This window comes from Narcine bancroftii, chromosome 4 (genome assembly GCF_036971445.1).
Source record: "Narcine bancroftii isolate sNarBan1 chromosome 4, sNarBan1.hap1, whole genome shotgun sequence".
NCBI classification, from domain to species: domain Eukaryota; kingdom Metazoa; phylum Chordata; class Chondrichthyes; order Torpediniformes; family Narcinidae; genus Narcine; species Narcine bancroftii.
This window is the reverse complement of record NC_091472.1, coordinates 241,360,657-241,374,928: the sequence shown is the minus strand read 5'-3', so window position 1 is coordinate 241,374,928 and position 14,272 is coordinate 241,360,657. Positions and strand designations below refer to the sequence as shown.

General features: G+C 43.5%; 1 protein-coding gene across 2 annotated transcripts in view; it reads right to left on the bottom strand.

Annotated features, from left to right (window-relative positions):
- The window catches only part of lcmt2 (leucine carboxyl methyltransferase 2), a 43,970-nt gene that overhangs the window by 27,616 nt on the left and 2,082 nt on the right, over positions 1 to 14,272 (bottom strand). Inside the window, exon 2 of one of the 2 annotated variants that reach the window (XM_069934486.1) lies at positions 3,163 to 3,287. In XM_069934486.1, coding sequence (XP_069790587.1) covers positions 3,163 to 3,287 — 125 coding nt within the window. Of the gene's footprint in view, positions 1 to 3,162; positions 3,288 to 14,272 lie in introns of those variants that run through there. The other variant, XM_069934487.1, reaches the window with a different exon arrangement.

Genomic DNA, 14,272 nt, shown 5'->3' with positions numbered 1-14,272 from the left:
TCAGTAGCCCAAAACAGTACCCCATACAGCACCCTGAGCCCAGTCTGTCATTCAATCCTGTACCTCAGATCTACCTTACCATCCACAGCTCTGAGAGACAAACATTCATAACCATCTTCTGAATCCTAAACCCTTTATTTGGAGACTATGCTCTCTAATTCTAGTCTGAGAAAACCCCCTCCCACTCCCCCCTCCTCCACAAGAGCTTTGAAACCAAAGCAATATTTCTTCCCATAGATTCTTCCTGAACATTTCCAGCATTTTCAGCTTTTATTTCAGATTTCCAGAATGTGCATTTAAAAAAAATAATAATTTTCTTAATTTTAGACTCTCTAGCAAATGGAAACAAAATTGGCATGGACCCCTGACAATCATATTTCAAATCTTGGCATGGCTCAGAGATGAGGTCACTTCCTCCAAATCTCCAGTAGGGTTTGCCAAGCTTAGTTTATTCTTACCCCATCTTTCACAATCTCACCTGCCGAATCTCATTGGATATTTCACACACCCCTGAAATCAAATTAGTGAATTCAGCAAGTGTGAGCATTCACTGTGGACCAAAATGAAGAGCTAACGCAATGGCAATCCAAATGGACTTAGGAAAGCATGCACATAGATCACTAAAATATAGATGACAAGTTCAAGAAATAGTAAATAAAATGGAACTAGCAGGGTAGGAAGATATATATTTATTCCACAGGTAAACCAACCAAACACACGGATAGGTCTATGCGGTCTATTAGACTTATTGTAGCAGATTTTAAACATTTAATCTAGCATACATTTAGGTTTTAAAGAAATTGGAATTCTTGTCAAATACTTTACATTTTCATTTGTTTACCACACAATTATGTAAAGATTTTCAAAAAATGAATAAAAGCTAAACATTGATTTATATGTTCACAGAATTAGGGTGAAAGTAGAGATTAGATTCACAAACTGCTGCAAGTTCTTTATATGAGCATTAAAGGAAGGGACATTCTCCTGACATCACACTGACATCTGAGATTTTATAAACTTCTAAAATGATTAAATTTCCCTCATGTTTAAAATGGCCCATCATCGGCATTAAAAATATAAACGAATGGAAATCAAAGATCCTCAAAAGAGGATAATTTTATATTCACATTGCTTATATTAATTTATATATTAACGTTAATAGTTATTTTAACTGATCTCTACAAGGAAAAGACTTGCTTTCACTTTAAAAGCCTATAGACTTAACATGCATAAATGTTCACCAAACACTTGCTAATAGTGGAAAAATTTAGTGCATCAGTATAGCCTTTGCTGAGTTAGCTAATATCATTTGAACTTGCATATGAAATTCTACTTCTGGCTCTGCACTCCATCTACATTACTGTGAGAGTATTTAGAGGTGGTTTGGGAGGAATTGTTCGAGCAGGTTGCACACAAACATTTGAAAACACAGAATTTTTTTGCAGGACTTTTGCAGAATGCTTTTTGCAGAGAGCAACAAAGTTGGAGAATACAGCTTGCCTGGGAGAACATGTGATCTTTGCAGGCAGGGGAGAACAGTTTTGCTCTCAGAGAGGGAGGGTGTGAAACAGAAGGCTTTTTCAGGTGCATTCTACGCTAAGAATGCACCTGAAGAAGCAGAAGCGGCCCTTTAAATTGCCGTTCAGGTGGCAGCGTTTAAAGCGCAACGCTGGCCACCTGAAGGACACAGCTGCACAGGATGCGACTCTGAGCACACACCAACCGGCTCCTGCCCAGTGTCAGCTGTGATCAGCAGCCTGACCCTTTAACATCTGCTTTCAGCCAGCTGCATTAAGGTGGCTGGGAGAGCCACTGAGCTGATTATCTCTCTCGGAGGAGGGTTAATTAGCTCGTCTCAAGGATGCCTCCTGCACATTCAGGTGGCCTCAAAACAACTGCATATTGCCTAAACATATGGCTTTACATGCGGGACAATTGGCCACCTTAAAGTGCCTAGTGAGAGAAGGAGTCACAGTAATCAGTTCCAAAGAGACAAGCTGGCAACCTTTGGAAGGCTTCCTGGTCAAAGGAGAAGACTGGTGTCCTGAATGAAAGAGGATCATCTGGAGAACCCTGAAGGGGCCAAGTTTTATCAGCAAGACTAATTAAACAGGAATCAGGTGCAGATGTCTTGGAACAAAAGGAATCTCTCTCTGAACACCAACAAGAACCCTCCTGAGGAGTGGTAACCATTTGCCTGTTAAACACCAAAGCTTGGTGAACTTTGTTAATGCTAACTTCTGTGCACGGTACAAGAATTGCCTTCAAACAGTCAGATTGGACTGTGATCCAAAGAACTTTTCTAATCTTAAATATACATTGCACACACTTGGGCTTAGTATTAAGTGGGGGATTAAGTAGGTTAGGTAGGTTAAGTAAGTTGATAGTAACAAGTTAAAATTTAATTCTGTTTTCTTGTTCAATTATAATTAAAAACTACTTGTGTTTAAGTAACTCTGTGTTGTGGGGCATATCTATTGCTGCTGGTTTTGGGGGTCCTCTGGACTCCGTAACAATACACTTTTGGTGAATCAACTTGAGTTTGCACTCCACTTCTCCCCACTGGGATTATCTGCAGACTTCTGATACTCTAATTATCTGGATGCACACCTCAACAATGGTTGATTCAGTCAGGCATGATCCCAAAAGAACATGCTCAGTTAATTCTTTTTTTAAAATTTTTTTTATTTTTCACACCATAAATCACATTAGCCATGATACACACTTTTTCTTTTTCACACATATACAGTGACTTTTTCTCCCCCCCCCCTCCCTCCTCCCAAGCCACCCCCCCCACCCCCCCCTCCCATCCATTTTAGGTATACAATCTAGGTTACATTAAACCAGTCAGACAATGTTGTCATTCAACAAAAATACACCAGAAATTCTACTGAGTCCATTCTTTTCTTTCCTTCTCCTTCCATCAACTTAGGTAATGATTGTCCTCGGTAGGTTTTCGCTATTGTATTTAATGTAAGGCTCCCATATTTGTTCGAATATTTCAATATTATTTCTTGAAGAGATGTAGTGAATTCAATAAAATGTACCATCATGTTAGCAAAGCCACAGATAAAATATTAAATTCACCTACCCTAAACATGCATGATTTGGAGTGCACAGTACCTTTAAAGGTATCTAAAAACATCTTATATAGTACCATACCGATTTATGAGTGGAGCTCTTCTGATAGTTTTATTCACAAATCCTTTCAGGAATCCATCGCAGAAGTAGCCTAAATTGACCATCGAATATTTGCTAACAATACTGCTGTCATTTGTACCCTGGACCTGAAAAAAAATGTAAATGAGGAACATTGCAATGACAAGGTAGTCATTCACAAAGGAATATCTGCTGAAGTCAATTTTATATAAAGTCTTCTGCAATACATTTTTATTGAATTTAAATGGTGTGGCAGTTGTATAGACAGTTGTAAAAACAAATGTTACAATAATGTTGCATGGGCCTTGAGATACAGTAAATAGAGGAAAATAAATCTCACCTATTAAGAGCAAAGGATGAAGAACAGCAAAGTGGAATGAGTAGAACATTTTGGGTAAAGTGAAGTTTACCCAAAAACATTCAGATGATGACACATTTTCTCTTTTATTTGGCATCCTTTATGTGGCATAAAAGTTTAATGTTAAAAATATCCAAATTAAGTAAATGCCTGTAATAACTGCAAGTAATTTTGTTGCATTTGAGTCATTTTGTCAGCAAAAATGGTTCCAAAGGTGGATTATCAAATTTCTGTGTTTTTATGTCCATTCTTCAGGCTCTGGACAAGACCACTATTTATTGACCATTCTCTCATTGACTTTAAACCGGATGGTTTATTCAGCAATTTCAGGGATGGTTTAAGAATCATCCACACTGATGGATATGGAGTCAAATATACACCAGATCAGAAAAAAATAGCAGATTAACCCTGCCCCTGAAGGACATGAATGAATTTTTACAACAATTCAATGACAAGGTAGTTATTGATTAGTTGTAACAGCTGTTACACACAGAAAACACCACTAGACTTGGTGGGGTTTCCAGTAGAACTGTTTATTTGAATTTTGCGCGCGCCCCATTAAGGCCAAAGGGAGTTCCGCCCCGTGCTGCGGTGACATTATCACGTGGCCTGGGGCGCAAGTAGAGGCCTAGCCACGAGGCAGTGGGTAAGCCCTGACGGCGCCATCTTCTTCAGCTGCCCCATCAGTGCGGCGGTACAAACGGGGCTGGTTCACTCACAGAGATGTGCGCCACCACATAGTTTTTATTTCATTCCAAATCATTAACTGAACTGATGATGATGGAATTTAACCGAATCCTGGAAATTTTAGCTCAGGCCTCTGAATTACTAGTTTGGGAGTTTACACATTACAATTGCCACTGTATACAATACATTTATTTCCATATGGCATCCTGCTTTTTTTTTCCCATTATGATCAGCTCCTTTAGAATAATTAATATAATTTTGTTATCTTCTATGGCATGTTATAATTAAAAGCATATCATAATGGTAGATTGGATTCTGAAGATTTCAGGTGTTCTCTCACGTTTTTAATCTCAGTTCTGTTACTGAGTAATAACATAGGTGAGGTGTTTCCCCCAGAGGATGCAAGGACATCATAACAAACAGTCTCAAATACCTGCTGTAATTACAAAAGTCACTGGCAGGAATCCAGCTCTTTTGCTTCCCGTTTCCCAGAGCACTGAAGCAAAAACTCAAGATGGCATATGAGGGATTATGCTAACTATGTTGCATTGGTACAGTTTCTCAGTCAACCAGTGTTTCTCAACCAGGGTTCCCTGGAACCCTAGGGTTCCGCAAGAGGTCGCTAGGGGTTCCGCGAGAAACAGTGATAAATAGACTAATGCATTTTTGAGTAATTTTTGTTTAATTTTATATTCGTGATTTTACTATACATGGACAGCATATTGTTGGAAAATCCTTGGTTATTATAATAAAGGCTTGAACCTCTTATATTGTTTAAAATGAAAACCTTGGTGTGAGGGCTCATAATGAGCAGTATGCTTTTTTTGCATACTCCATCAGCCAGCTCCCCACCATGACTACCAGCCCCCTCACATCTCCATCGGGCACACAAAACTCAAAACGGTCAACCAGTTTACCTATCTCGGCTGCACCATTTCATCAGATGCAAGGATCGACAACGAGATAGACAACAGACTCGCCAAGGCAAATAGCGCCTTTGGAAGACTACACAAGAGTCTGGAAAAACAACCAACTGAAAAACCTCACAAAGATAAGCATATACAGAGCCGTTGTCATACCCACACTCCTGTTCGGCTCCGAATCATGGGTCCTCTACCGGCATCACCTACAGCTCCTAGAACGCTTCCACCAGCGTTGTCTCTGCTCCATCCTCAACATTCATTGGAGCGACTTCATCCCTAACGTCGAAGTACTCGAGATGACAGAGGTCGACAGCATCGAGTCCACGCTGCTGAAGATCCAGCTGCGCTGGGTGAGTCACGTCTCCAGAATGGAGGACCATCGCCTTCCCAAGATCGTGTTATATGGCGAGCTCTCCACTGGCCACCGTGACAGAGGTGCACCAAAGAAGAGGTACAAGGACTGCCTAAAGAAATCTCTTGGTGCCTGCCACATTGACCACCGCCAGTGGGCTGATATCGCCTCAAACCGTGCATCTTGGCGCCTCACAGTTTGGCGGGCAGCAACCTCCTTTGAAGAAAACCGCAGAGCCCACCTCACTGACAAAAGGCAAAGGAGGAAAAACCCAACACCCAACCCCAACCAACCAATTTTCCCCTGCAACCGCTGCAACCGTGTCTGCCTGTCCCGCATCGGACTTGTCAGCCACAAACGAGCCTGCAGCTGACGTGGACATTTACCCCCTCCATAAATCTTCGTCCGCGAAGCCAAGCCAAAGAAGAAAGGAAGAAATAAATTTGACAAAAAAAGGTTCATTTTTCCTTAAACAATTTATCAAAAAAAAATAATGTTTACCATGTGAACTAAGATAAAAAATTTAAGAGATAGATATTAATGATAGTATATTATGGTGGCTCACCACAAGGCAGGCGAACCGGCCCCGCTTGTAAGCCATGCGGCGGGGCAGCCAGCCAAAATGGTGCTGTCAGGGGTTTCCCTTCCTTCCAGCATGGGGCTCAGAAACCTGCGCTGGGGGACCACGTGATGCCCAGGTGACGTTAGCGCCCTCCAGCGCGGTTCTCAGCCAGGTCTGGGCTGGGAGTACAAGTGCAGCCCAGTAGCCTGCAATAAACCAGTCTGCTTACTGAGCTCAACCCATCTGGTTGCGCGTGTTATTGCAGGAGCAGTGCAGCCGCTGCTACAATTGGTGACCCTGACTGGTTCAAACATCTTTGAACCCATTCAGGAGCGAGCCTGGGATCAGCGCTATAGCCGTAAAACTGCCTGAATCCTGGGTTCAGGAGCCAGAGACTTGGTTCGGCCACGCAGAGGCCCAGTTTCACCTCTGCCAGATTTTGTCTGACACGACCAAGTTCTACCATGTGGTTACTGCCCTGGACCAGGCCACCACCAGACGCGTGCTGCACCTTGTTCAGCACCCACCCGCTGAGGACAAATACTAGACCATCAAGCGAATGCTTACCGGGTCCCACGGATTATCCTGACACCAGCGTGCCGTTCGGGTACTGCACCTCGACACCCTGGGGGACAGGTCACCCATGGAACTGATGGACGAGATGCTCGCGCTCATGGATGAGCACACCAACCGCCCACTCTTCAAGCGGATCTTCCTCGAACATATGCCCGTGGACATCTGGCCACTGCTGGTCCAGGAGAGCTTCACCGACCCGAGGAAGGTCGTCCAGAAGGCCCAAGAGTTATGGCTCGCACGATTCTCAGAAGGCTCAGTGGTCCAGCAGGTCACAAGGCATGGTCACAACCACCTCAAGCCCGCTCCTAGCGCTGCAGTAGAGCACCCGGCCCCTGCAGGGGCCCCCAAGAGCAAAACCAAGGTCACAGCATCCACTTCTACCACCAGCGCTGGGGAGCCAAGGCTCAGAAGTGTCGTCAGCCCTGCTTGTTCCAGGGAAACGACCAGGCTGGCCGCTGTTAATGGCTGCGGCGGCTGGCCAAGGACACAGCCTTCTCAACCTGTGGGACTCAATCAGCGGCCGGCAGTTCCTCATTGACACTGGAGCCCAGATCAGCGTCATCCCGGCCATGGCCATTGAATCCAGGAACTGACCTCGTGGACCTCCCCTCCATACGACCAACGCAATGGCAATCCGGATGTATGGAGACAAGACAGTCCACTTCCAGATCGGCCAATGGAATTTCGCGTGGAGGTTCACCGTCTCATCCCTCCCGACTGCCATCCTGGGTGTAGACTTCCTCCTCGCACACGGGCTCCTGGTGGACATTTGAGGTAGGCGCCCGGTGCACGCCTGTACCTTCCAGGCCATTTCCCTCGACACCTCCCGCTCGGAGCAACTGCAGATGGCCACGATCAGTACGCCCAGAGACAAGTTCCAGCGGATCCTGGATGAGTTCCCGACACTCCTCAAGCCACAGTTCTCCACTGCCTCGCTGCGCTACAGGGTATTCCACCACATCCCCACCGGTTCACGCCAAGGCATGCCGGCTCCCACCTGACAAGCTCCAGGTAGCAAAAGAGGAGTTTTCGCACCTGTTGGAGCTGGAGATCATTCGGCAGTCTGACAGCCCGTGGGCCTCGCCGCTCCACCTGGTCCCAAAAGCCTCCGGCAGCTGGCGTCCCTGCAGAGACTATTGATGGCTCAACAAGGCAACCGTTCCTGACCGTTACCCCATCCCTCACATCCAGAACTTTAAGGCCAACCTGCACGGTGCGAGGGTCTTCTTCAAGGTTGACCTGGTGCACGGATATCACCAGATCCCGGTGCACCCTGAGGACACACCCAAGACGGCCATCATCACCCCATTTGGTTTGTTCGAATTCCTGCGCATGCCATTCAGGCTCAAGAACGCCGCTCAGACTTTCCAGCGCCTCATGGACTCTGTGGGCAGGGACTTGGATTTCATCTTTATTTATGCTGCCAGCAAGGACCAGGCGCAACACAAGGCCCACCCTTTTCTCCTGGCTGGCTGACTTCGGCCTTACCGTCAACCCGGCCAAGTGCTAGTTTGGGAAAGAGTCCATGCAGTTCCTGGGCCATACCATCACGGCCGAAGGAGCCACACCTGCCGCTGCGAAGGTCGCCGCTATTAGGGAGTTCCCACGCCCGGACAGCCTCAAAGGTCTGCAGGAGTTCGCAGGTATGGTCAACTTTTACAGAAACCTGCGCTGGTGGACCACGTGATGCCCAGGTGACGTCAGCACCCTCCAACACGGTTCTCAGCCAGGTCAGGGCTGGGAGTATAAGTGCAACCCAGCAGCCTGCAATAAACTAGTCTGCTTACTGAGTTCAACCCGTCTGGCTGTGTGTGTTATTGCAGGAGCAGGGTAGCCGCCGCTACATTATAATAATTTTTATGCAGGGTTTCCCTGAGACATGAAAACTATTTCAAGGGTTCCACAAGGGAAAGAAAAGTTGAGAAACGCTGCTGTAGACTAAGATACTGACATGACAACACTAAAGAGCTCATCAAAAATCAGTTGCAAAATATCAATTTTAATTTTGATGGGGACAGTAGCAGAATTTAGGAGCTGCTATCTCAAAGCCTCTGGAAAAAAGTTCAATTCAAACCTTTGTGTTCCTGTTTCCTCTACCTTCTAAAGATGTGTGGGTTTGCAGAAACTGGGATGTTGATGTAAATATGGGGAAAATTATCATAAAAGTTCATTAATCTCGCATAGTCAAAAATTTAGTGCTGCTGGTCTGGCAGATTTTCCACACACTTGGTGTTAATTACTCCAACACATTTTTAAGTACACTCTTAGATGTTACAAAATGATACAATAAATTTTCCAATAAACTTTGAATAGAGTGTGGCCACCAAGCTACCAGTGATTTAAAAGTGAGAATGGCACTGGTATTAAAAAGGGAGCGTGGGAATCAGTGGCTAGATGGTGAACCATCAGGATTTCTGAACAATTGGACAGGGGATTATCCTCTTTTTTTGTTAAGATTATTGCAAATTAGTGTAAATGGGTTCCTGATAGCTGACTCTGAACCAAAGGGCCTGTTGTGCTATTTGACACTTGATTCTCAATATCAGATAGAGAAGTCAAAGTAGTTTATCAAGCTGGAGGGTACTGTGCAGTGGTGTTTTCCACGTTCCTAATGGAACCACTGCTATTATTTTGACCTAATGATGTGGAGTTGTGCAAAATGGGCACAATTTCACTTTGCAGGTCATTTGTAAATTTGAATTAGAACAATCATAAAATTTCTACAAGTTCTAGGAGGATAAATACATTGGAGAAACAGGCAGAAACATGGGCAAAGGAGATGATTGTGGACCTCACAAGAACCAGGAATGATCACCTTGCACTCGACGTTAATAGCTCAGTAGTGCACATTAATAGCTCTATAACATCCACATCCTTCCTGTAGTTATATTTTTATTACAATAAATCTCACATTGTTTTGTAGTGCTAAAGCTATACACTGCAATTCTTTTCCTACACAAAGTTTCAACACAAAATGATATATTTAGCATAGTATTTGGCACAACTGTAATACAGTGCCAGCGACCTGGTTCAAATCCACAGTTGTCTGTAAGGAGTTTGTACGTTCTCCCAGTGTCTGGGAGGTCTGGTTTCTTCCCACGTTCCAAAGATATACTGAGTTAGGATCTTAACTGGTCACATAGGTACACTTGGGCAGCATGGCCTTGATGGCCAGAAGGGCAAGTTACCAGGCCATATTGCTAACTTAAATTAAAACTAAGTTAAACAGATTACAAGAAAAAAATGACTATTGCAAATTTTTATAAAAAAAACAATGAAATATATAGGTCTATTAATTTTTGGAAAAAGGAAAGAACTTTGGAAACTGAATAAGTCCAGGAATTTTTGATATTAAACATCAGGCTAGATATCCCAAAGTTCTGGTCACCAACCATTTCTTAATTATTTACAGCCACAATTCCTGTCAAATTGATAATTCAATTTGATAGAATTTGATGAGTGTAATCCAGATGATGTAGAATACATGTATACCGGAAAGGCTTTCAAGATGCCACATAATAGGCTTACCCATTTGGGAAAACTGCCATCCTGCTAATGGACCCCTCCCTGGTCACAATCCTCTCTCCACCCCACTTCCATTAACCAGAAGACATTTGAACTTGAAATCAAAAAATTACAAATTCAAAGACAGTTTCTTTCTTATCCAGTATTTTGTCCTAGTAACTCTACCTTCTGCACTTTTGTTTCATTATTGCTCTACCTGCTGTGCTTAATTATGGGTTGACCTGTCTGGATAGCACACACTTGGTATAAGTGTCAATTTTGTTTAAAAAAATAAATGAGTTCAGTAAAGAAGCGTGCAGCGGAGAATGTATGATTTTCAAACAAGGAAGGTTAATTGTGGTATTCCACAGAGATCAGTGTTGGGGACATTGCTTTCTTTAGTGTACACTAATGGGCTAAAATAGCCTCCTTCAGCACTAAGTATACTCCACTTGACCATTTTTTTTGCACTGATGGAAGTATGTGTGAACTGCCATTATTACAGATATAAATTTAAGGATTTTATCTGGAATTAAGACAGCTCATACATCCATTTACAAGGACTCGATAGCAAAGTATAGATCTCGAGTGCAAAACTAATCCCTTTAAATAAAAGCCAGCTGTATGAAGCATAAAAGATGCAGGAAAAACTCAGAAGACATGGCAGCATGTGTGGAAACTGGACAGAGTGAATGTTTTAGATCAAGGAATCTTCATTAGAGTGGTTCAAGTTTCTAGCATCTGAAGTTTTTAATTTTGACTGTTTCTGATCACCTTCAAAATATTTTTCATTGCACATATCCCCCATCTCACCTGCCTATTTTTTTGTTAGCAGCCGTATCAATGCACATATAAACTATTTCCTAATAAGAATCTTTTTCGTTCAGCATAACACCTAAACCAAATTATTGGTGGCATTGTCTATGATCATAAATTAAAATAATTAGGATAGCACACTAAGTAGACATGCAGGCTCACAGCTCCAGCACTCTGGGTTTAATCTTCACCTGTAGTGCTATGTGGAGATTGTGCATTCCAGTTTGTTTCTCATAAACCCATAAGCATTCAAACACATCTCATATCACAACAAATATTTCCCTATTTCTTTTGATTCTGCAAATACATTAGATCTTGGGACAAATAATTTGATGAACTATTGAACATGGATCAGTGGTTAAAGTGCTGAGATTCGAATGGCGGAGAATGCAATGAAACAGTAAAAAAAATCGGGAACATTACTCATAGCTTGAGGATATGCTACAGCTGCCTAGTTATAAGCTAACGTGTTCATTCCCCAATCCAAATATTCGATCCTTTGTCCCACATCTCAGGCTGAGTCAAGAGATTGTGTTCCTTTCTGGTATCTTACCCAAACGTTACATCCACAATTGCATTGTTCATGCCAGCACTGCCTAGATCACCAGTTGTTCACTCATAGAAAGGTCAAAAGATCAGTGTCTATCATCTGGGGAAATCTAAAGGTTCAGCCATCAGCCTGTGTTTACCTAGCGGTCATTGTTGGATTGGTCCAAGTCAAAGGGATAAGGCTTTGACTCAAGAAGTTTCAGCAAGTAGGAGCTGGGATGGTGGTGTAGGAGTTGAAGTATGTAAGGACTGGTTTATATTTATCTTAAATATTTTTTACTCTAGTCATAGACAGTAGGAATGGCACCCAGGGCAAGTGGATGCTCCTCTTGCGGATTGTGGATAGTTAGGGAAGCCAGAAGTACCTTTGGTGATTTCATCTGCAAGAAATGCATCCAGCTGCAGCTCCTGTCAAACCAAGTTGGATGAACTCCCGATCATTCAGGAGGCTGAGAGGGTGATAGACAGGAGTTACATGGATGCTATCACACCTAGGAGGCAGGAGGAGGGTAGTTTGGTGACAGTAAGGTGAGGGAAAGGGAACACGCAGGCAGTGCAAAGCACTGCAGTGACCATTCCACTCATTAACAAGTATACCATTTTGGGTACTGCTTTGTTGGGGGCGGGGGGGGTGGGTGCGAACCTACCAGGGTCAAGCCACCATGATCAGGTCTCTGGCATGGAGTCTGGACTTGTAGCTAAGAAGGGAAGGAAGGAGAAGAGGCGAGTTGTAGTGACAGGTGATTCCATAGTTAGGGGGACATACAAGAGGTTCTGTGGAAAAAAAAATCTAAAATCCTGAATGATACATTGCCTCCCTGGTGCCAGGGTTCGAGATATCTCAGATAGAGTACATGGCATTCTTAGGAGGAGCAGCTAGATGTCGTAGTTCATGTTGGGTCCAATGACATGGGTTGGGTCTGATGACATGACAAGGGGCAGCATGGTTGGCATAGTAGTTGGCACAATGCCTTTACAGCGCCAATCGAGACCAAGGTTTGAATCCCACGCTGTCTGTTTGTACGTTCCCCCCATCTGCATGGGGTTTCCCCAGGGCTCCGATTTCCTTCCACCATTCAACATACCCGTGGTTGTAGGTTAAATGGGAGGCATGAACTCATAGGCCGAAATGGCCTGTAACTGTGCTGTACGTATGAAGGGTAATGAGGTCCTGCAAAGAGAGTTCAGGGAGTAAGGCACTAAGTTGAATGTCAAAACCTTCAGGATTGTGATCTTCTGATTGTTAACCATGCCACATGCTAGTGAAGTTAGAAATAGGGGGATAAAGCAGCTTAACACGGAGTTGAAGACATGGGCAGGAGGGAAAGCATCAGTTTTCTGGATTATTGAGCTCTTTCAAGGAAGGTGGGACCTGTTCTGACCAGACAGTTTGCATCTGAACTTGTGGGAAGGTTTGCTAGTTCTGCTCTGGGGGGGGTTTAAACTATATTTGCAAAGGAATGGGAACCAGAGTAGAGAGGGGGTGGAGAGGGGAAAAGATGATGTGAAGTTGCATGTAACATTAAAAGTTGTACATGGTGGAAATTTTCTCAGGTACAACTATTTCAATGCAAGAATTATTATAGAAAAGGCAGACGAGCTTAGAGCATGGATTGGCACGCAGAATTGTGACATTGTGGCTATTAGTGAAACTTGGTTGCATGAGGGATAGGACTGGCAGCTCAAGATTCAAGCCTTCCATTGTTTCAAACATAATCGAGCGAAGGGGATGAAAGGGGGAGGAGTGGCATTGCTTTTCAGGGAAAATATTTTCAGGGAAAATATTAAGTAGTTCGGTTGGTTAATGTGAAAAAGGAGAAATGGTTTTTGCAGGCGGCAACAAAGTATCGACAACAGCTTGCTTGGGAGAGCATGTGATCTTTGCAGGCATAGGAGAACAGTTTTGCTCTCAGAGAAGGAGGGTGTGAAACAGAGAGGAGTCACAGAAATCAGTTCCAGAAGGACAAAGCTGGAAAACTTTGGAAGGCTGCCTGGTCAAAGGAGAAGACTGGTGGTCTGAAAGGTGACCTGAAAGAAAGAGGATCATCTGGAGAACTCTGAAGGGGGCAAGTTTCGTCAGCAAGACTGATTGAGAAGGAATCAGGTGCGTATGTCCTAGAAAAAAATCTCTCTGGAAAAACAGCAAGAACCCTCCTGAATGGTAACCATTTGCCTGTTAAGCACCAAAGCTTGGTGAACTTTGTTAATGCTAACTTCTGTGCACAGTACAAGAATTGCCTGCAACCAGTCAGATGGGACTGTGATCCAAAGAACTTTTCTAATCTTAAATATACATTACTCACACCTGCGCTTAGAATTAGAGGGGGGATTAAGTAGTTAGGTTGGTTAAGTAATAAGTTAAAGTTTAATTCTGTTTTCTTGTTCAAATATAATTAAAAACTACTTGTTGTGGTGCATATCTATTGCTGCTGGTTTTGGGGGTCCTCTGGACTCCATAACAAACGCCTTTACAGTGTCAGTGATCTGGACCATTGTTCAAATCCCACACTGTAAGTAGTTTGTATATTCTCTCCATGTCTGCGTGGATTTTCCCTGGAGGCTCCAGTTTTCTCCCACTACTCGAAATGTACTGGAGACGTAGGTTAATTGGGTGGCACCAACTCGTGGGTCAAAATGGCCTGTTACTCTGTTGTATGTATGTATGTCTATGTCATGTCTAAATCAATATATAGAGATACCAACTAGAGAGAATGCAATTACTGGATCTCCTTTTAGGGAGCAAGACAAGACAGGTGACAGAGGGAACATTTTGGGTCCAGTGATCA